At 42.6% G+C, this 23740-nt stretch overlaps 1 protein-coding gene across 2 annotated transcripts in view; it reads left to right on the top strand.

Moving 5' to 3' along the window:
• Positions 1-376: 376 nt before the first annotated feature.
• med12 (mediator complex subunit 12) overlaps positions 377-23740 on the top strand; it is a 99945-nt gene continuing 76581 nt past the window's right edge. For both annotated transcript variants that reach the window (XM_084331255.1, XM_084331254.1), the window contains exons 1-7: positions 377-601; positions 1479-1583; positions 1694-1885; positions 18414-18573; positions 18816-18991; positions 19343-19453; positions 19721-19993. In XM_084331255.1, the coding sequence (XP_084187381.1) occupies positions 503-601; positions 1479-1583; positions 1694-1885; positions 18414-18573; positions 18816-18991; positions 19343-19453; positions 19721-19993 (1116 nt within the window). In that variant the 5' untranslated portion in view covers positions 377-502. The remainder of the gene's footprint in view (positions 602-1478; positions 1584-1693; positions 1886-18413; positions 18574-18815; positions 18992-19342; positions 19454-19720; positions 19994-23740) is intronic.

The raw sequence follows: 23740 nt of genomic DNA, 5'->3' as shown, positions 1-23740 counted from the left end.
ACTACCAAAACAAACTTTTCAAACAATGTAAGTGTTTTTATACAGGCCAAATACAATGGCAATCAATATGAAATAATGTGTTTTCCCCCAAAAGTAGGCGCGGCCGGTCTAATGAATATATATATTTTTTTAACTTTTGTTGGTTATTTGTTGGGTATAATTTCAAAAGTCCACTTTCATGAAGTATTTTCAAATGTGATAAACTGGATGTTTTGGATGTTATCTGTCAGTGAAAAAAAAATGTCACCCATATATTTTTCTGAAAAGAAATATATCAGTGGTACGTCACTAAACTGGGCGGGACTGCGGAGCACTATGCGGAACTGGAACCATTTTCACCGGCGCTGCTTTTAACGCGTTATCTTTTCTTATCTATTATCTTTGGCAAAGAGGTCTCTCTGGAGGTGGTCACGTGGTCAGACCCACCGTCTTACGTCATCATCTAATCGGCTGGCTACACTGCGAGACGGCAAAGCGGCCTTGGCTGTGATGCCAGTGGACGATGGCTGCTTTCGGGATCCTAAGTTACGAACACCGGCCACTAAAGCGGCCCCGGCTTGGACCTCCGGACGTGTATCCTCAAGACCCAAAGCAAAAAGAAGTAAGATCAAAAGGCGTCGGACCCTTAAAGGCCAAACAATGATGCTTATTTGGAATCCCGAAGCTAAGGATCTACCCAAGCTAGCTCGGTTGTTTAGCAGGTCCTCCAGACGGTTGGGGCCTAGCAGCAGTAACAATGAACAGCCCCCAGTTGTCAGGTTGCTAACGTTACTGCTAGTGGAGCTAGCTAGCAGTTAGCCTGCTAGCTAACATTAGCTCCTTAGCTGCTGAATGGTAGCTTGTTAGGTTTTTTAGCTGCAGTCCTCATTTTGCGGTAATACATAACGTTATTGCTTCTTATTGGTTTGCTCTGCTGTGTTTTATGGTGTGTGACCAATTCCGGTCGTTTTATAACGTTAGATAACATTCGTTTGTTGATTTAACGTTAGCTGTAGCTACCTAACTTAGCACAACAACCTGACAACCTGCAAGCTGTATATGTTAGTCAGTAGTCCCGTACTTTCCTATCAAGTCATCTATTGTTGTCATACGTGCTAACACTACAGATTTATCTAATCCAACGTTACTGCTGACGTCTTGTGCTGTTGATTCATCTTTAGTGTGCTGGTGTTTAATTTATGGATAGAAATGTGATTGCAACTGGATTATTGGAAAGCTATTCTGTCACAGTTCCTGGAAAGATCCATATTGATGACCACTCTTAAGTATTATCCAGATGTACAGACAGGCACTTTACTCTAAAGTGGAATAACTCATCACTTTCTTTTGTCAAACCACTTTCCGTATTTTAGTTTGATTTCTTCAATTTGTTTTACGAACAGCTAGGAAATCAACAGTGCTGTTCAGCAACCTTACCAGGTTGATATGCATGTTTTTATTGGCTACAAAGATCAAATGCTAAATCATTTTCGTTTCAGGATGAGTTGACTGCATTGAATGTAAAGCAAGGATTCAATAATCAACCAGCAGTATCTGGAGATGAACACGGGAGTGCAAAAAATGTCAACTTCAACCCATCAAAAGTAATCATCTCAATTCTTAATTATTTTCTGCTAGCCTGAACATTCTGCATAATTCTCTGGGGTTTTGTTTGGTTTCGCTAACGGCTTTTGTTTTGCATATGCCTCCGTAGATCAGTTCAAATTTCAGCAGCATCATTGCTGAGAAGCTGCGCTACAACACATTCCCAGACACAGGGAAAAGGAAGCCACAGGTCAATCAGAAGGATAACTTCTGGCTCGTCACGGCACGGTCACAGAGCTCCATCAATAACTGGTTCACTGATTTGGCTGGAAATAAACCCCTCACCCAGCTGGCCAAGAAGGTAAGGCTGAGGTGAAAGGTACTAAACCAGACACGGTCTATAACCACATCGTTCTGTCTGTACTCAATCACATTTGTACTTGTGCACCTTCTTCACTGGCTACCTTTACATGCACACAATGCTACTATTGACCTTAAGGTAATGTTTCATTAAGCTGTTTATTACAACTCTCTTAATAATCCTGTTTACATGTGTCATGGGGTTATTTCTATTATTGTGTGTTTTGCTTTTAGAAAAAATATTGTTTTCCTGTCAAACTTTACTTAAATAACCGGAGCCATGATTCTCCACTATTCCATCATGTTGTTGGTCGCTGCCATATAGGTCTATAGCACTTGGAAGTGTCATACTTTTAGGTGCTACTTTTGGGAAACCTGTTGCAAAGCAGGAGGCGATGTATGCAATTGATTCAGACTGCATCTCTGTAGAGGAGGCCTGCAAATGTAACCAATGTCCCATGCAACTCTGTTTTTAAGTCTGACAACAGGCCCGACTCATGTGTAAAATCTTCGTTATTCAGAGATGGGGACTCGAGTCAGACTTGAGTTGCAAATTTGAAGACATGTGACTTGCTTGACAAATGTTGATTTTAAAAAGACTCGACTTGACTTTGTATTTATGACTAGAGACTTGACTGACTTGGTATTTATGACTCGAGACTTGACTTTGTATTTATGACTCGAGACTTAACTTTGACTTGAGGCAGATGACTTGAAAGGATTCAATCATTTTTCTTTTAATGGCCTATTTGCTAAATGGCCTATTTGCAATATATTTGATATTGAGTATGAAATGGTACCATTTTGAAACATGATTTGCCGACTTGTAGTGCAATGCGGGCAACCTAGGTTTAAGACTGTGTCTAGCAGGATCTAAAAAAACAATGCAGACAGGATTGAGCTGAAAGAATGTTGAAATATTCTCTCATTCCTGTGTTGATTTTCTCTCGAGGCTTATATTACCAGACCGTTTCTGATTCCTGCAAGACAGCTTACGAATTGACAGCTTTTCAAGACAGAACTTAATCATTCTGTTCACAGTCCCTCACTAGTTCAAAGTCAATGTAACTCAACCACTCTCTCTCTCTCTCGTTCTCTAATCAACTCTGACAAATGCAATCTTGTGAGATCAGGAGAACAGGATGGAATTTTTTCGTGATTAAAATGTCAGTGTTCTAAATATATAGATGTATTAGTCTATACAATCCACATCAGAGGTAATACTATGTTTTGTTTGAACAATTGCCTGTACAGTAGTTTTTAACAGCTTGTACAATTAACAGCCTCATTTGTCACTTCTATTGTGAATGTGATACATCACCTGAAAGTACTCATCCTCTTCTGTACTTAACTTTGCATGAACACAACAGTCCAATTTACTATCTTCAGATTAGGTGTTTAGAACACTGTTCATCTGAAAACATCAAACGGACTTTAGGGTTCTTCGTTTGTGGGATTCAGTTATCCAGTCTATGGTACGCAGATGAACCAGCTCTCTCACTCCTCTCCCCTCCCCTCTCATTGTTCCTCTTTCATCTGTCCAGAGCTTTTATCACCCCACTTCATTCATGTGTGGGCGAGGTTATCCACAAAGCTTGACACCTGTCCTGACTTGGATGCTGTGGAGTGGCACTTAATCGCCCGTCAGAGACCCTGTTACACTGAGCGACCCAATTCTTACTGTACTACATTTCAAATCAAATATCCTACTTTTTACTCAGCCGTATTTACTGTACCTGGTGTGTAACGCCTGCTTTGTGAGAAATGCAGGAGTTTCTTGGTTTTCACAGAACTCCTCCTATTTGCTTACTTCACCAAATGTGAGAATGTGTTTTATGTCACCCATATCTTGCCCCACAGCCCTTTATCACAGTGCAGTATGTGAGAATGTAGCCTATACCGTTCTCGGATAAACCTGAGGGGATTTCTAGAAGTGGGAAGTTTGATCCTGTCCGTTTCAATGTGTAAATGTAGGTGGTAGGGGTGTAACTGTACACAAAAACCACGGTACGGTACGTACCTCGGTTTTGAAGTCAAGGTTTGGTACAGGTTTTCGGTACAGTGGGGGAAAGTTTGGCTTTCCATGTTCCACTCAGGGGTGATGTAGTGTGCAGTAACTAATTGTACTTGTAGGGCTGTCAACGAATATTCTATATTGAAATTAATAATCGACTGTAAAAAAATATAATTTTTTATTTTTTATTAGATTGTGAAAAAAACAGCCCCCGGTGGGCGGTCGTTAGTGGTTAACTTAACATACCGTTGTATTAGTTCGGTACACAATGGTACACACTGAAACGGTTCGGTATGGATACGTGTACCTTTACACCCCTAGTAGTAGTAGGTGGATTGTGAGGTTGACTATGTGGTTGATTTATGTTCCACCAGTGGCCCTATTAACATTAACTGGCACAGACCGACATAGTATATCAAATTCATCTGAAGTCAATCTGACGGCAGCAGTCCCTTGTGTGCTTGCTGGATTCATAATGGCGCTCATTTGCAAATCCCTGACACTTAATTGTGATTTTTGCATTTGTTGACCACAGGCTTAATAGCAGTGACTGAAGTTACTGTTTTTTGTCTTTGTATGGCAGTATAGATATAATTTCATCATTTTAAGAGACATTTTAAGGAATATGGCTGTGATTAACCAAAGGGGGATCACGCCAACCCTGACATGTGTTGCATAATGAATACAAAGTGGGAAACTGTTGTGGGTATAATAATCTCAACATTCAAAAGGTCTTGGATTAAACATTTAAAACCTACCAAGATCATCCAAACATGCTATTCACCCTCCACACCATGATATCAGTCATTTCAACTCTATTTTAATGCCATCTACTATCCTCTATGTTGAAAACTGTCGACGGAAAGCCCAATTATAGGGTAAATGATGAAATGGCATATTAATATTATGTCTGTTGTTATAAGTGTTTTTAAAATGTCAGTAGTGTAACGTAATATAACCAGAGCAGTCTATATTCTGAAGGCCCATTTATATGTACCGCAGGTGCACGTTGGTACGTGTGACGTAAATTGCGTAATTTTCGTCAACGCTCTTGTCCGCACAGACGTCGCATCGGTGTCCGTGTGCCTGCCAGATTTTATGACCGTGCGGATACGCGCTGACTAGGCATGTGCCCAGCTGTCATAACATAAAAGCATGCAACGCCGACAGCGCCTGTTGGGAAAGCAACATGGATTCCCATTTTGACGAACGTTTGTGCGAAGAGATCCGTTGCTACCCTCGCCTCTACAACTCATCACTACGAGAGTATAAAGACAGCCGGGTTGCACTGAACTTGTGGAAAGAAATTGCCAGGACACTGGGAAGAGATGACACCCTCTGTAAACGGAGATGTAAATATTTGAGAGACCAGTACGTCAAAGCCAGGAAGAAAATGAAGGGACAAAGCGGCGATGCTGGTGGGGATGTTCATGTTCCTTCCATCGTGCCCATGCTCAGCTGGTTGTCGGTGTTCATCAAACATCGAGACACAGACTCCAACTTTCCAAAAGAGGTAGAATATGTTCATCCTTTAATCATGAAATTATGAAACCTACCTAGCTTTGTTATTGAACAAAGGCTCTTGTGTGCCTGTCTGGCTCTGGTGTGGAAGCAAACATGTATTCTATAGGCTACATAAAATGTCTTAAATACAATTCCTGCTGCAACACCAAATTGTTAATTTATTTTGACTGCTCTGGTGTGGAAGCAACCAGTAGCTGCTACAGGAATTGGACATTATCAATGTTATCCGATTGGACTTTACATTATTGACAAATTGATGCATTTCACTATTGTGTTTCAGAGCCAAGGATCCAGTGATGCATTGCAAGTGGATTGCATTGCTACTGGCCTCCCTGCTGCCCTCCCTGCTGCCAGCTTTGATCAACACCCCCTCCTGTCTGCAGTGAACATCACTCTGACCAGTCCTGCATCCGGTTCCTCTGCTACATACACTCCATCATATCCATCTCCTTCTCCATCATCTTTGCCATCAACATCATCTGTGCCATCACCCTCATCCGTGCCATCAACCTCACCAGCCTCATCTGTGCCCCCAAATGCAAAGAAGAGGAAGGATCACCCAACACCACTGTGTGATGAGACCATGTTTGGTCAGCTGGTAGCCGGCATGTTAATGAAGCTTCCACCCCATGACCGAGAGGATGCCAAATTTGAGGTATATGAGTTATTGTGTAAAAGGTTGAAGGCACTGAGGTGATTATTCTTTTGTGCCAATGTTGTGGCTGATCAGTACATCAGGTTTCTTTTATGTTTGTAAGAGATTTTGTTTATGTATGATATTGTGAGAAAGGGGCAGGACTAGATACGCATTTGCTTCCTTCTGCTCCTTCTCGATTTATTTGTTTATCATTTCAAGTTATTATTTGTCACAACAAAATACAGAATACTTTATGATTAAATGCTTGTTTCTCTATGAGCCCCCGAGAGTGTGCTACATACAGTAAATTAAGAATGTAAGATTTCATTGTAAATTTGTTTCTTTAGTTTATAATTTTTATTGTGTTTTTATATGGTTGATTGTTCGAGAGAAACTCAACTCAACACGTGTTACATTAAACAAAAAGGAAAATACATTTCACAGAGACTCTGTGCATTCATTAACCACCTACATTGAACATTTCCCACTTCATGTTTAAAAGCATAAGAATGTTTAGGGTAATTTAATGGCTGCCATTCAATGTTGAGGGACCTACTAATATATATTTTCTTTAAAGATATCACAGATTTTTTCTGTAACACAATAGAAGGCAAAGTCTTTACAGGACTTTATTTTTTTAATTTCTGAAATTACATAATATTGTTTGCAGGCAGGTTTAGAATGGGATATGTAAGGGATAATGTATAGCTTTACTCGATCATCGCAAAATAATTGACCGACACGTAGTTTAAAATACCGAGCCGCCTCGGCGAGGTGTTTTAAACGTCAGTGAAGGTCAATTATTTTGCGATGATGACCGAGTAAAGCTATACATTATCCCGCTTATTACATGGCTAACTTACTAACAATATACCTAATTCATTTGACAAATCGCAGTTCTGTGGCTCTGTCAGCCCAAATAAAGTGATTATTATTATCGCGGGCAGCCTCTGTTCTGGCTCCGCTGTAATCGTCACACACACTCCGCTGTCAGTGCAGCCGCGGCAGGTGTGTCTGATTTGCTGCACTGATGTGGGCTTGATTGCGAACAGCTGCGCACATCGGTCATTATTGTCCCACAGCGGTCATTATTGTGTAATAATGACCGCTGTCGGGGGGCTATTGACCAATCACAAGCAAGCATTTCGACGAATGTGAAAACGCCATGTAATAATAGCTGCTAATTCTATTACCCTTTACGGCAACTCAACTGTGCCATTTGTTCACATTTGTTAGATTTGAGTTTGAGACCTCTGATGGTGGTAAAACTGATTCGAAAGTATAAAATATATGGATATTTCTTATATTTCCATTTGGACGTGACAAAACAGGGAGTGTGCAGCTGTTCACACAAGTGATTACGGCCCATGGTGGTAATAAAATAATAATCAGATTCAGCATGACTATTATCTTTCCCCCAACCCCTATAATCTTTCAAGTCAACAGGGACCACAATGATTAGAATAATATCAATGTATCTTTGAAATACTGATTGGAAAGTAATCAGTTACTCAGCATTACTTGAAAAGTAAATTATTCACAGGAGAGTTACGTCTTGGGGTATTGAACCCAATATGCAGCTATAGAGCAAAGATAGGTCTTGTTCAAACCCAGTTTTGGTATATTTAAGAATATAATGGAATGGTCGGTATTCAGTAGGGGTGTAACGATGCATAGATTAATTGAAATGCATCGATTCTAATGTGTTAGAATTAGGGATGTCCGATATTATCAAAAAAAAAAAAAAATCTGAACAAATTCTGATTTTATTTATTGTCAAAAGTATGCATAATGTTGTGTTAATTCCACAACAAGAGATATGTAATGTTAATGACCTGAAATTCTATTTTTTGGGGGGGGGGGGAACCCTGCATATATCGGTATCGGTTGATATCTGTATCGGAAATTAAGAGTTGGACAATATCGGTATCTGTAAAAAAGCCAATATCGAGCATCCCTAGTTAGAATCGATGCATCGATTTGAATATGTTAGAATCGATTATAATCTAAATTAAAATCTTTTTTTTTATGTTTTTTTTTTTTTGTGTGTATTGTTTTTATTGACCTATAGTCCATTCATGCTGAGTGAATAATTTCCCCCAGCCACATTTGTGCATTCAATTCTTTTGGGGGAATTAACTGATCGAAAATGTATCGATTTATTAATCTAATCGAATCGTGGTCAAATGAAGAGATTTCATGATGCATTGAATCGTTGCCTGAATAATCGTAATCGAATCGTTGTGGGGTCGAATCGTTACACCCCTAGTATTCAGCCAAGGGTCGATACACTGAGGGAGAAATTGTACAGTCCAGGGGTGTACGGGGGGGCAGGAGAGTCAGACAGGCTGGGGTCGATCCTGGGAAGGATGAGAACAATGGGTTAGACACGGTCAAAGCACAATGAATGGACTATAGAGAACAATACAAGAGAGCAGAATAACCCGAGTCACTCAAAATAAACATTCTTTTAAATAGGTCAAAGCTAAAAGTGATGTACTTCTGCAACTGAGGGTCTTACAGGGTTAATGAAGTAGACCTCTTCTAACAATGGCCTCTTGCCATGGTACAAGTCCTGCAGGGGTCTGAAAGAAGGTCATCAGGTTGTGCCTTGTGTCGAGTGCAACCCGTGTTGCTCTTCCTGCAGACAGCTGCCTTGCATCCAGGAGGTTGTTGTCTCCTTCCACATGCCGCCTCCACTCCCCTGGCTGGATGTCTCCAGTTGTGGTGGTGCTGTCGGTGTAGTTGGCCGGAATGTATCTGGTGCTCCCTGGATTTGCAGCATCTGTGCATGCGAGGAAGTGGTGCAAAGCTACACACAGGCCTTCACAATGTGAACAGTATTCGCAGGGCTGCACTCAATTGGCCGGCCAAAGATCCTCCACCGGGACGACATGATGCCAAACGCATTCTCGATGATTCGCCATGCCCGGCAATGGCGGTAGTTGTAGATCTGTTATACAGTGAGGTTGGAGCCTGTGGAAATATAAAAGTGACAGGAATCTATAAATGCTGTAGGTATAGGTACCATCATTTTCATCCATCCAACTATCATAATGCACACAAGTTCAATTTATAATGTAAGGGCTTGTTGAAACAAGTATGCATACAGGTGTTTGTATACATATGTCCAGTACCAGTCGGAAGTTTGAGTGCACCTGCTTGAAACCAGGTTGTTTATGATTATCTATGCTTGAAATTAGGGCTGACCCCTATTAGTTGAATAGTCGACTAATCGATCGAAAGGTGCCGTAGTTATATTATATTATATATATATAAAGCTAAAAGAAGAACCTTCAAAAGAAGGGACCGCACACTCCTCAGGACTGATTTAGCTTTTTTATTTGTTTGGTGCACAACGCGTTTCGCTTCTGCTTCCTCAGGTGCTATAATATATATATATTTTTGAATCTTTCTTTCCAAAAGAAAAGAGGCCTAGAAGCGTGGCAACTGCCTAAGAAAACAGGCACAGAGGCACTGAAAGAGGATTTCACCCATCTAATGAACATACTAGACTAGACAAATATCAAGATGTATCCATCAGTGGACCAATTGCATGCTTTCGCAGAGGACAAGAAGCCTTCTGTCGACTCCTTCAGACATTAAGCACCCCCACAGCCCAAATGGAATGATGACAATATATATATATTGTACTTTTTTTTTTATTTTTATTTTTTTTTCATAATCTGCTAATTTTGTCGACTACAAGTCGACTATACAAATCCTTAGTCGGGGACAGCCCTACTTGAAATTGTATAAACAGGTTGATAAACACTTAATATTTCATTGTATGACACATGACCGTATACGTGTGAATATAATCATCTAGTGAATTGCGTTCAGGATCTAAATATTAAATTAGAATATAAATTATATAATAACTCCTGCTGATTCAGACATGTAATAAATTATGATAAAAGCATAAACTCACCAGGGAATGGACGCATCAAATTAGTATGGAGCAGGAATGCAGCATCTCCCACAAGTGCATATGGGTTGGTGACATCTGTGCCTGGCAGGGTGGCTGGTGGTGGCAGTCCCAGAGTGCCCTCGAAGAGCTTGGTCCTTGAATATTTGTGTCCACCATTGTGAAGCGATACTGAGCATCACATGCAGCCATGAGGACAATTGAGTGTGTCCCCTTATAATTAAAATAGTCGCTGCCGGAGCTCGGAGGGGCTTTGATCTGGACATGCTTCCCGTCTATGGCACCCAGACACAGTGGGAAGTTCCATACTCTCCAGAAATACTGTGCAATGTTCACCCACTGTCTGTGACGGGAAGGCAGGGTTTCCCATTAATTAAAACGTGAATTAAAAAAAAAGAAAAAATGTATCCAAAAATGTATAGTCATAATAGTAATCCACTATATTTTTTTATTTTCTAAAAAATAAACCAGTTCAACACAGGTAACCACTTTTGCTTAATTTCTTTGATAGCTCAAATGTATGCTCTAGTCCAGTGGTTCCCAAACCTCTCCTCGAGACACCCCAGCCGTTCCATGTATTTGTTAAATTCCACCACCAGCACACCTTGATTCAACTAAAGGGCTAGTTAAGTTGAATCGGGTGGTGCTGGTGGTGGAATTTAACAAATACATTGAACGGCTGGGGTGCTTCGAGAAGAGGATTGGGAAGCACTAGTCTAGTCGAGCACTAGTCTAGTCTAGGATTGGGAAGCACAAAGTTCATCATAGATCTAGATTGATGCATTTGACTTTAAAATGTACACACAAAAAAAAGGTCCGGGGGGGTCGGAGGTTCACCCCCCATAGTCTCTGAAAATCCTGTGGGAAACACTGGAAGGTGACGAATTCCGGCTGCAGACAACTCCAAATGAGTGCTACTGCCCAATCTGTAACTTGCTGCTACACTGTGCTGAGGACATCCCGTTGCTAAAAAGCACAGAGTCACAGCCAATCTTTCTGATACACCGACAGGAGCTCTGTGGGTGTTTTGGTGCTGGATAAGAGGGGCGATGCGATGAGTCAACTCATCAAAGTTGTTTGCCGACATCCGAAAGTATTGATGATGCTTCTCCTTGTCCATGTCTCGCATCTCTTGTACCAACGTGCTAAATTCGCCATCCTTGGTCCTTTGCTCATTGAGTGGGCACACATTCCAACTTCTGTCTTTCCGATTCTTTCTTCTTCCTCAGCCAAGTATAACAAACAAAGGAGCTCTTCTTGTCGAGGGGTAGCCATTTCAATTTATACTGGGCTGGAGTGTGATCCTTCTTTGTATAATTAACGGTAGATCACATACGCTACAGCATGCGACGCTGATGCTACAGACACCAAAAACGGACTATAAACAGCCTCGTGCGCAGCGTGTCTGCAGCCACGTGCGTGTACGTGTCAGTTTTCGAGTATATTCGTGCCTTAAGTCTCTGTTCTTGCTGCGTGTATGCGGAGGTGCTTGCCTGACCGCAGCAGCTTGAACAGGCTGTTGTTGGGGTGGTGAGGGTCTTTCATTATTCTCCAGGCTCTGGATTTGCACCTCCTATTGTATAAGTCCTGCAGGGGTGGTAGTGCAATACCCGTACTGTAGCACGCTCTGCTGAGCGCACCACTCTCTGTAGGGCCTTCCTGTCCTGGGCCGTGCTGTTTCCAAACCAGGCAGTGATGTTCCCAGTCGGGATGCTCTCTACAGCCCCGGAATAGAAGGAGTGGATTATCTTCCCAGATACTCCGTACTTCCTTAATTCTCTCCGGTGATGGAGGCACTGTTTTGCCTTTTTTACCACAGTATCTATGAGTGTTGTCCATGTTGGGTCCTCTGTGATGTGGACTCCCAGCCAGGTACTTAAAACTGCTCACCCTGTCCACGATAGCCCCATTTATCCACAGTGGTGTATGTGTCCCCTGCTGTATTCTCCTAAAATCCACGATCAGCTCCTTGGTTTGACCAATGTTCAGGAGTAGGCTGTTATCCCGGCACCAGCGTGCCAGTTCCTCAATCTCCTCCCGGTAGGCATTCTCGTTGTTGTTAGAGATCAGACCCACCACCACTGTGTCGTCCGCAAACTTCACTATGGCGTTGGAGCTGAACCTGGCCACACAGTCATGTGTGTACAGCGAATACAGCAGGGGGCTGAGAACACAGCCCTGGGGGGACCCGATGCTCAGGGTGATTGAGGTGGAGGTATGTCCCCCCACCCTGACCGACTGTGGCCTGTCGCTCAAAGTCCAGGATCCAGGCACTCAGGTGGAGTTCAGACCCAGATCGATCAACTTGTCAACCAGTCTGGTGGGGAATATGGTGTTGAAAGCACAACTATAGTCAATGAACAGCAATCTCACATAGCCCCCCTTCTGGCTGTCAAGGTGAGAAAGGGTGTTGTGCAGTACCTGGGAGACCACGTCGTCAGTGGACCTGTTTGTTCTGTATGCAAACTGCAATGGGTCCATGTTACTAGGGAGGGAGGCACAGATGTAATCCTTGACCAGCGTCTCAACGCATTTCATGACCACAGAGGTGAGTGCCACCGGTCTGTAGTCATTTAGGCCTGCTGGGAAGGAGTTTTTTGGTACAGGGATTATAGTGGACACCTTGAAGCTGGCAGGGACCACGGACTCGGCCAGGGATACGTTGAATATAGTGGTGAACACTGGGGCTAGCTGGTGTGGGATATATGTTCTCAGTCAACCGATGTTTGGATAATAACAAAGGTTTATTAACCAAACAGATAGAAATATACATAGTACATAGAGAGAATGGCTGAGGCTCTCGCCCCAGGTGATCAGCTGAAATTACCCAGGTAAAGAGCCCTGGAATGTTGTTGGGAGGAGCATTATATAGTTAAAAGGGGGGGGAGGTGGTCCCATTTGATAGGTCAAATGGGGGGGGGGGATACAGGATTGGGGAGAGGGGGGGGGGACACAGGATTGGGGAGAAAGGGGAGGGTAATGTCTTTACATGAGGGCATTATATTATTCCACACTGGTTAGCACAGGACTTAAGTATTCGTCCTGTTATCCCATCTCGACCTTCAGCTTTCCTAGTGTTCACCCCCATAAACGCTCTCTCCTCACGCTGTGTTCCGTCACCACGAGAGTGGAGTGACCAGTCCTGATGCCTGACTGATCTAGGATATAGGGTCTAGGAGGTCATTTTGTAAGAGATGATCAGTAAGTTAGTTGGATACAATATATTCAAGTGATTTAGAAAGGAAGGAGAGAAGAGACAGGACGATAGTTATCTATGACGGTGGGGTTCATGGTGGTTTTTATTATGCGCAGAGCAGTGTGACCCTGGCTTGTTTTAGGGAGGTGGGAACCACTCCCGAGTTGAGGGAGGAGTTGATGGTTGCCGTTAGGAATGGGAGGATGTCTGGTGCTATGGTCTGGAGGAGTGGGGAGGGTATCGGGTCCAGCTGGCATGTAGTGGGACGGTTTGACGTTACCAGTGTCGAGACCTGGTTTTCTCATGACATGGCTGCCATTGTATTGTATCCCTTTCTCTTGTTTTAAACGCTCCTTTCATGATGACTTGACTTTTTGACCTTGACGTTTAGCAGTGACTCAACTTGACTCGCTTGAGTCTAAACAGTGATTTTGGACTTGCTTAAAGGAAAACTCCAACATTTTGGGAAATTAGCTTATTTAACATCTTCCCTGGAGTTAGACAAGAAGATACATACATTTTTTTTTTTTTTATCTCTGTGCATGCATTTAGCTTAGGGAACAGTCGCTCCCTTAGCGTAGCTTAGCTTCATCACTGGAAGTGGGGGAGTGTTTGAGCCTGACGTTCCCTACAGTGCCCTACAGTCACCAAATACACTCCAAATACAACTCCAAAACGTTCCTGTAAACATGTTGTGACCTGTGTATTTACCACGTGGAGAAATAAAAAATAATTGAATTAGACAATTATGTTTTCTAAGCAGATATACTCGGAAATATTTTTTGCCGAACGACTCCTCTCTGAGCGCAGTCAGTGATTTCTACATGGAAGCCGTGTTTGTTTACATTCTCATTCATTCAAAGGATCCGAACCGATTGAAGTTTATGGATACCATGACTTAGGCTTGCCGCAATAAAACGATTAATCGGCACAATAATTAAAATGAATGCAATGATTTTGACTGGCGCGATTAATTGCTATTTGCGCGTTTGTTTTAATGAGGCGGAACCAGTACCCCTTGTCAGTCACTCTCTGTGTGGGGGGCCGCTGGCCTTACTACAGAGTACAGCACGGGAGCTCCGTGGGGCACTAGCAACGCCACATAGCTTAACTACATTTCTCAATGGTGTTGCTCCTTTTAAGGGGAGACACTGCAGGTGAATAGGGTAAAAAAATTAACTAATAGATATCACAATGAAACTTCCCCAGTTGATTACTTATATTAAGACAAGACTTTTTTGTATTACAAGTTTTCTGAAATTGTATGTTTAAATATGCAAATGAGGCATTATCTACTTAAATATGCACTAATTTGCATATAATTCCAGGACAGAAATCTGAACATTGGATAAAGCCATTTTCAAAATTATAGTTTCATTTTGTTGACATATTAGAGCCAAAGGTTATTACAGAGGGGATTTGGGATATCTCTTTTTATCACTCCATAAATCAGAAAATACTCCATTCAGTCCATTTTTATGGTAAAATTCCATATTTCGCCATGTTTTTAGGAATAAAATGTGATATAAATCAGGGTATGAATGCGATATCAACAAACCCTTCTGTAAATACCTTCAGAACATAGATATGAATATAACTGGAAGGTTTGGTGTATGTGAGTGCTACTGAAGTGGAGATTTCTGGCTCAGAGTATGAGGAAAAACTCTTAAAACTCATTTTTGGGAAAACGCCTTCAAAGTTCTGTATTGTAAAATGCCATACTTTTTTTTTAAACAGATATTTACAAACACAATATATAATCAAACCATTAGTAATAGACAACCTAAACACATGCCCGATAACTGAATAATAATAATAATGATGTTATTGAACTGAACAGAACTACACACAGGCTACAAACAGTGTAGTACAGTGTAGTACCCCCTAATAGGCAAAAAATATTTAAATAGATATCACTATGAAACTTTCCCAGTTTGTTATGTACATATAAACTAAGAAAAAATATATTGCAAGTTTTCTGAAATTTATGTTTATATATGCAAATGAGGCACTTCCCCATTAAATATGTGCACATTTATGGATGCAATAAGGCAAAATGAAGTAAAATAAACAACTAAATGTGTGTTATTGACGTTTTATTGTCACTAGTTTCATAGAAGACATGTTTAGGAAGCAAAATATAACAATCTCAAAATCAACAAAAAAAGTATATTTGCCTATTCACCTGCAGTGTCTCGCCTTAACCAAGTAGTGTTCTTTGTAGTGTAGCTATTTTTAGACCCAAGTAGTTACTCGCTACTGCTCGGAGAAACTGGACTGCTAAATAAAGATTAAAGATCTAGCGTTGATGCTATCAACATTAGCTAAATAGCTAACAAACTAAATACAACGTATAGCATAGCTAGCTACAACACAGAATAACGTTAATACAATTACATGCATTATTGTTTACAATGAACGGGTAGGGCTAGTCAAAGGACTGGACACAGGGACAAGTTGAACATGAATTAATTTATTATAACAGGTAGTTTCGAGTCGTGCCTACGCACCACAGGGCTACTATTCTATTATATACGGCTTTGGCGCTTCCTCCTCATCGTTGATTGCCTGTAGTAGCTGCATCTAACGTTAGTAGCTAACGTTAAAACTAACCTAAAGTTAGTTGTTCACCAACAATCTCAACATTTGTTTTATCATTAGCTCAAAAACACAGAACCGGACGAGACAAGTTCCGCTCAATACGTTCTGCTAGGATAATAACAACAATACTTCCGCTCCGGACCGGTGGGTGGGTTTCAAAATAAAAGTCTAAAACACCGGAAAAGATGTTTATTTTGTACAGCGTTTTCCTCCACGAGTACTCGAGTACATCATGTGATCAATCGACCTGGATTATTTTTGCCCATCCCTAGTTTATCCTGTGCTGAAGTCTCCATTCCAATAGAGATAGTATATATTTTGGTGTTTTTGATTATTGTTTCACTGCCTTTTTATTTATTACGTTTCCACAGTTTTTTCCTCGTACTTTATTAACATTTTGTACATGGTACCGCAAGGTACATTAATAATAAATGTACATGTTAAAAGGATGATACAAAAAGCCAGACAGAGGGCTTGTTTCCAGTTTCAGTTTGTTTTATAATAAACAATCAAACTGAGCATTTTTTTATTTAGGATATTTAAAATATCTTCCAATGTTAAATAAAGGTTTATTGCACTTTGAAACGGTTTCCTTGCATTATTATGCTATTGTTATATTAATAATATAACAATAAAAAGGTTAATTGAAAACGTTTGGGAAATACATTTCTCAAAAAAAAAAAAAACTCTCAAACCGCAATAATATCGCTTATCGCAATATTTTCTGGGACAATTAATCGCCCAGCAAAATGTGTTATCGTGACAGGCCTACCATGACTTAAAATCCTCTTACCTTGACGATTAAAAGCCTCCCCAATTTAGAAAACTGTAATCCAATGGCTCGTATTGATATACTACTAACTACTGCACGCTAACGGAGATAACCGGAGCTAACACTAAAGCTAATATAATGACTTCCTTTCTAGGGGGTTTCAAAATAAAAGAGCGACGTCTATAGCAGCGGAATACGTTTATTTTGTACATTATCTAACGTTAATACGAACCTAAACTAACGGTACAACTAACCTAAAGTTAGTTTAGGTTCGTGTTAACGTTAGATAATGTACAAAATAAACGTATTCCGCTGCTATAGACGTCGCTCTTTTATTTTGAAACCCCCCAGAAAGGAAGTCGTTCGGCAAAGAGTATATCTGCTTAGAAAATGTTATTGTCGAATTCAATAATTTTTTATTTCTCCACGTGGAAAATACACAGGTCACAACATGTTTACAGGAACGTTTTGGAGTTGTATTTGGAGTGTATTTGGTGACTGTAGGGCACTGTAGGGAACGTCAGGCTCAAACACTTCCCCACTTCCAGTGATTAAGCTAAGCTACGCTAACGGAGCGACTGTTTCCTAAGCTAAATGCACGCACAGAGACAAAAGGTATGTATCTTCTTGTCTAACTCCAGGGAAGATGTTAAATAAGCTAATTTCCCAAAATGTTGGAGTTTTCCTACCTTAAGGTTAAGACTTGTGACTTACCCACCCACCTCTGGTGTTAATGTTAGTGCCTTTCTTCACTGAGCCACAGTGGCTTAAGTTTACCAGTATGTCAAGGTGCCCACTCGAAGATGTGAACCACATCCCTCAAACTCGTGGCTAAATTTACAGATAGCAAAGTCCCGGTTCTGCCGCCTTTGGATGGCTAATTTTATCAACAGAAAAGGCTGACCTTTTATGTCCTGCGAGTGGTAGGCTACAGGGTGACACATCTATGCAAGAGTTAGGTTACTGCTATAGCCTGCATCGGACCTTTTATTGATCCAAGGCATTTGGCCTAGTGATTTGACTGTGATCAAATTGTTCTACAACAAAACAGGGACAGATGGCAACGGTGCTCGTTACTAATGATGATAATTCTGATTTCTATTCAGCTGTTGAGTCCCAGGCACCACTTGCGCATGCATAATGCACGTTGTTGAAATGTATACGTGTCCTGACTGGTCTCCGTTAATGCAACTGTGATCGGAGAATCAAATGTTACTGTGCTTATGCTCATGCAGTGTTCCTGTGTTTACATGGGTTGTGCTGTCATACTCACATTATTGTCTTAATCGCATCAGTCGTATCATCCATTCATAACATCAGATAAATACAGAATTTGTTTTCTATTATTATGTAGGCCCTGTGCATTATTTGGTGACAGCGGCACGGTGGTGTAGTGGTTAAACACTGTCGCCTCACAGCAAGAAGGTCCAGGGTTCGATTCCCGCTTGGGGACCAGGTTTCCATGATGCCAGTTACCCAGGTGGGGTATCTCCCAGGCCTTTCTTTGTGGAGTTTGCATGTTCTCCCCGTGCTCGCAAGGGTTTCCCCCCCGATAAGATAAACCCAATGGAAAAACATGCACAACAACAAGATCGCTAACGCTCTGGCGTCCTTGACGAAGACGGACAGGAGCACTTGGATTGGTCCCCTGGCGCGGCTCATGTTGACTCCTGTCTGCTCCCGGCTGCCCTTGGGGGGGGAAGGACGATGGGATGGGTTAATCGCAGAGACGAATCGCATGCATGCATCGCATGCGTGACGATTGATGACCTCTGAGCAGGTCCTAAATTATTATTATTTGTATTTTATTTCATTTAACAGATTTGCCTGTGCCTTTTTTATTTCTTCCCCCCATAGGTACCAATATTTAGCAAAAAGGAAGAGGTTTTTGGCTACTTGGCAAAGTACTCGGTTCCGGTAATGCGCTCGGCATGGATGATCAAGATGACCTGTGCATATCATGCTGCCATCACAGAAACTAAAGTCAAGAAAAGGCATGTGATAGATCCCTGTATAGGTAAGCAAACAGTGATTCTCAACATACACATTTAAGAGCCCTTCGTTGACTTTGTTTTGAAGCTCATTTCAGTCACTTTCTGCTTCGTTTGAAATTAGTTAATGAATAGCCATTGTATAACACTGCCACGTGTGTTCATTGCTATGGGAGAAGATAAGTTCACTAGATTGTGTGTACTAGATTGTGTGTAGCTATGAAATGCAGTGTGCAGTCTCAAGAAATATGTGTGTGTGTGTGTGTAGAATGGACCCAGATCATCACTAAGTACCTGTGGGAGCAGCTTCAGAAAGTGGCTGAGTTCTACAGGCAGTCTCCCAGCCAAGGCTGTGGCTCCCCACTACCAGCCACCCCAGCTGAGGTGGAGACGGCCATGAAGCAGTGGGAGTACAATGAGAAGCTAGCCATGTTCATGTTTCAGGTCAGATACATATGGTTCTTTGATCTCCTTGATTCATGGCCTCTCTTTGGCTTTTTAAAGCAATTGCTACTTTAATGTTGTGTCCAGGGAAGCCAGGTGTATGTATCACATTACCATTTATTTATTTTGTTTTATGTTTGTTTATGTGTAAGAGGAACAAGTGCTCATATATTAGACAAATTTGATTAAGCCAACCGATTCTTATGTTTTAATCACTGTAATTACAGTGATCACACTGTGCGCTTGCAGCGTTCTAGAGAACTGCTCATCTGATTCACTTCAAGACAGAGATACTTCCATTTTAGTTAGATGTGAAGTTGTGATTGTGATTTATTTTTTGTTGGTGATCAGGATGGCATGCTAGACAGACATGAATTCTTGACGTGGGTGCTGGAATGCTTCGAAAAGGTCCGACCGGGGGAAGACGAACTTCTCAGACTGCTGCTGCCTCTTCTTCTACAGGTATGGCCATCGATGGATTTATTCAACACCTCCGTTTGCACACTCGCACGCTGATGGGATTTCATTCTCCATTGATTTATTCACAAAGGCAATTTGTCACGGAAGAAAATTCCCTCTGATGACTTTATATGTCATGCCATTAGGCACGCTGACACCGGCTGCTTTGGCCCATAGTCGATCATTACATTTTCCATTTGCAGCGAAGCTAACCAGATTTTTAATGGTAATTGAAAGGGGGTAACCTTGTGAATGTCGCCTGTCCCACAGTACTCCGGGGAGTTTGTCCAGTCGGCCTACTTGTCGAGGAGGCTGGCGTACTTCTGCACTCGCCGCCTCAACCTGCTGCTAAGCGACGGGAGCCTGGGTCCTGGTGGAGGAGGCCACCCGGCCCACGGCATCCTGGCGCAGCCGGGCAACGCCCTGCCCCCCACGCCAACCTCTCAGCCCACGGGGGGGAACCAGGTCCAGACCCCCTTCACAGACTTCTACATCTGTCCCCAGCACAGGCCTCTGGTGTTCGGCCTCAGCTGCATGTTACAGGTAATACGCGTGCTGAGGATATCAGGGGAGGGGGGGTGGATTAGCCTCTGCCTGTTGGTTTGTTTGTCATGAGTGATGTCTCAGACGCTGCTAATCCAATGTTAGCAACCCTTCCTGTCTGGCGTTAACACTGTTACACTGATTGGCTGAGAAGTTGCTGTAGTGTCTGATATCTTAGAGAGACAGTGGGGGCAATGATGCAACCAAGGTGTCCATGTGTCCTTACATTTCTTAAATTCACATCCAAGCACCAAATGCCTGTAAAAGTAATCTTTGGCGAAATCAACGAGAGTTGAATTTGAAAGCCTTGTTTATCTCGTTAGTTTTGGTGTTTTGCTATTCACGTTGTCAATCTTTGTCTCTGCGTCCACTCTCACGTGATTGGCTGTTGCCTGTAGCGTCTATATGGATGTTATGGAGCTAGCCAGTTAGCTAACCTTAGCTAAACTCTTCCCTGGTTTTCTCCCTGTGCTTTCCTTCTCCTGTTAACCCCCTTTATTTCAAAGCATTTCTCATTCTTGATAGTTAACGGGTGTCATTGCAGTCGTCACTTAAACTGGTGATTCGCATCGCATTACCTATTCAGAATATAAACGTGAACTATATTGGCTAAAAGGGTAGGAGGGGGGGCAGGTGGCGCACGGAGATTACGTTTGTCACCAACACCGGGAGACACTGGATTCGCCTGTTCGAATCCAGCTCCCGGCGGCGTGTTGCTTTCTAACAGCGGAGGAGTGCAAGAATGTGACAATTTGACCATGTGACCGCGGCAGCGCGAGAGAGCGGCAGTGCGGAAATAGGCCGTCTATTGCCATTCTCTAAGACAAACGCTAACCTTAACCAACTCCTTAACAGCGCCTAAACTTAACCGTTCTAACCTTAACCAACTCCGAAACAATGCCTAACCTTAACCTTAACCTTAACCATGCCTAACCTTAACCTAAACCATAGAAAGAATATTGCCATTCTCTAAGACAAACTCTAACCTTAACCAGCTCCTTAACAGCGCCTAAACTTAACCGTTCTAACCTTAACCAACTCCGAAACAATGCCTAACCTTAACCTTAACCATGCCTAACCTTAACCGGCGAAAGAATACACGTTAAAAAAAATTGATGGGATTCGAACTTGTCAACAACGGACCGCAGGACCGCTGTGCTGCCAGGTGAGCTGAGCTTCGAATGAAAATCATGGCGGATTAGGGCTACATAATGCCGCAAGCTCTGCCGCTCTGCCGCTCCGCTCTGCGGTTGCCACGCCTGCCGCGGGGCGTGTCGCAGCCAATCAGGGAAAACGCGGAAGCAACGGCAGCACTGCTCCGCTGTTAATAAGCAATAGGCCTCCCGGCGTTGCTATCAGCTTGGCTGGCCTCTCACACTGATACAATTGGCTGTATCAGGGGGTGGGAAAGCTGAAGGGTGGGTCCTGGGCGTTGTGGACAGCGACCCCTACAGTTCGGTCGGGGCGCCTGCTCAGCAAGGTTGGAACTAAGGAGAGATAGTGTGGCCTCCCACACGCTACACTCTCCCCGGTGAGAACCTGCGCGGCCAGGTTGGCCTGCCCCAGGCTGCACATGCGTTGGAGGAAAGCATGTGACAGTCTCCGGTCTCCCGGACCAACAGTAGGGGAAAGTACGCAACAACCAGGAAGGGTGGGATGGGAGAAAAATTGGGAAAAAGGAGGGGAAGAAAGATAAAAAAAAAAGAGAGGGTAGGAAATATTGCCTGGTAAATAATTGTCTAACTCCACCAATATTTGGGCAAAAGACGTGCTGTAAAAAGTAGGGGGTTGACTTGATCCATTATGACAACAGAGTGCCTGCTAAATGTGACAGTTCTACGCTATGTCCATGTGGCTTAGAGAATAGTGGAGGGTGGTTGGCTGAGATGTGGAATGGCTTGTTGTGTGCCTACTGCTACCCACGGTTCCAACTAATTGTTCTACCTGAGTTTTAATGCTTTCTGTAATGTAACCAAAAAATTTCCCAAAATTATTGAAGCCATAGTTGCCAAGTTTGAAGTGGGAGCACACTCCTACGAGAGAGTTGGATGACGTTGCGCTGTCAAACATCTCTGCCCCAAGAGGAAGAGCAATTCTCACAAACTACAGTGCCAATTACTTAATATTTATTGCACGCAATTATGACTACCGGTATATGAACAAAGACCTCTAGTGCTTTTGGTGATGCAAGACCTTTTCAGTACCTGTCCTGTAGCCAATCAAGTGCGAACTCCTCACTGGCTGGAAGCCACTGGGGAGATGGCCAAGTGCGCCCATTTAGGATTACTGTTTTATTTAATTTATCATGTGGCAGCGTAATGCAGAGTAATGCTTGATTGGACAGCACACTTCAACCTCAGTGCAGTGTAGCTAGATGCGAGGGGAATTCCTTGAATTGGATATTGACATTTTTATAGACTAAGCATTAATCAGGACAGATCAGCCTGATGGCAAGTCGCCCAGGGAAGAAAACGGGTGTGAGAAGGACATGTGTGGATGATATGTGTTTTTGCCCCAGAACCAACTTGACTTAAAGGCACACGCCAGCAGGGCTCTACGCTAACCTTTTTCACTAGGGGCACAGGTGCTCCTAAATGAAAAAATTTAGGAGCACACAAAGAAATTTAGGAGCACCCAAAAATATTTAGGAGCACAGTGAAAATATGTCAAGTAACAGAGTTTCCTTTTTTTTTCAAAAATAAATTTATATTTGTACTGTGCGTGCATGTGCAAACGGGACACATCTGTGCAATAGCACATACCACCAAAGTCACTGGCCCACTGTGTGCGTGTGTGTGTATCATCTGCGTGTGCAAACGGGAATGGGACAGACATTTGAACTATTAATTAAGTGATTAATGCCTACTATGGCAAAGTTGTAGCCAACAACTAGGCCTAATAAGAAAGGCAGTGATATTGAACAAAAAGGAGACACTTTACAACCAGGGCCATCAGTAGAGGGGGGAGCTAGTGTTGCTCTTTTAGAAAAATAATCCTTTCAGGGTTGCCTATTGAAATACTGTACACCTCCAGTACAGTAGTTTGCGTGTCAGGTAGACCATTGATTGACAGTCGATTCTGCCAATTACGACGTCACACCGTTGCACTCTGGCCGTCCGGCGCTGCAGCTGGACCCTATTGCCACACCGCTTGCACTCTGGCCGTCCGGTGCTACAGCTGGACCCATTGCCCACCTCTGCGGTTGATAACGCTAGCCAAGTTAGCTGTACACACATACACAGTGGGCCAGTTGTAGGGGTGTAACAATGCATCGCAATGCATCGATCCTACTTTGCAATATTTACAAAACATTTGCGCAAAATAAAAATGAATGGGCTTCGACATGGCTGTATTATTGTTTGACTCAGACAGTGACGCAGCCGCTGATCATTACTTTCGGTTTCCAGTCGAGTGACCACAGGAAACTACTGTGATTGGAACGTTTATGCGGCTGTGAACTGTGGGACTTGTAGTTTTTTAACGATTCTCGCAGCGGAGAAAAAAAAGGACGAATGAGAGGCTGTACTCTGCACTCGCTGGCCCCACTCGCACGCCGAGTACTTGATTTTGCATGTTCGCACGCACATATTTTTAGGGGCATATGCGAGCAATATGGTCGCACTGTAGAGCCCCAACATTTGGGGAAATTAGCTTACCGTCTTGACTCTTCTCCAGAGAGAGACAAGAAGATAGATACCAGTTTACTCTCTGTGCGTTCAGTAGAAGGCTATCTGGCTGCACGTTAGC

This window comes from Notolepis coatsorum (assembly GCF_963971535.1).
Source record: "Notolepis coatsorum genome assembly, chromosome: 16".
In the NCBI taxonomy this organism is placed as follows: domain Eukaryota; kingdom Metazoa; phylum Chordata; class Actinopteri; order Aulopiformes; family Paralepididae; genus Notolepis; species Notolepis coatsorum.
The sequence above is the reverse complement of the archived record's forward strand: the minus strand, read 5'-3'. Positions and strand labels throughout refer to the sequence as shown.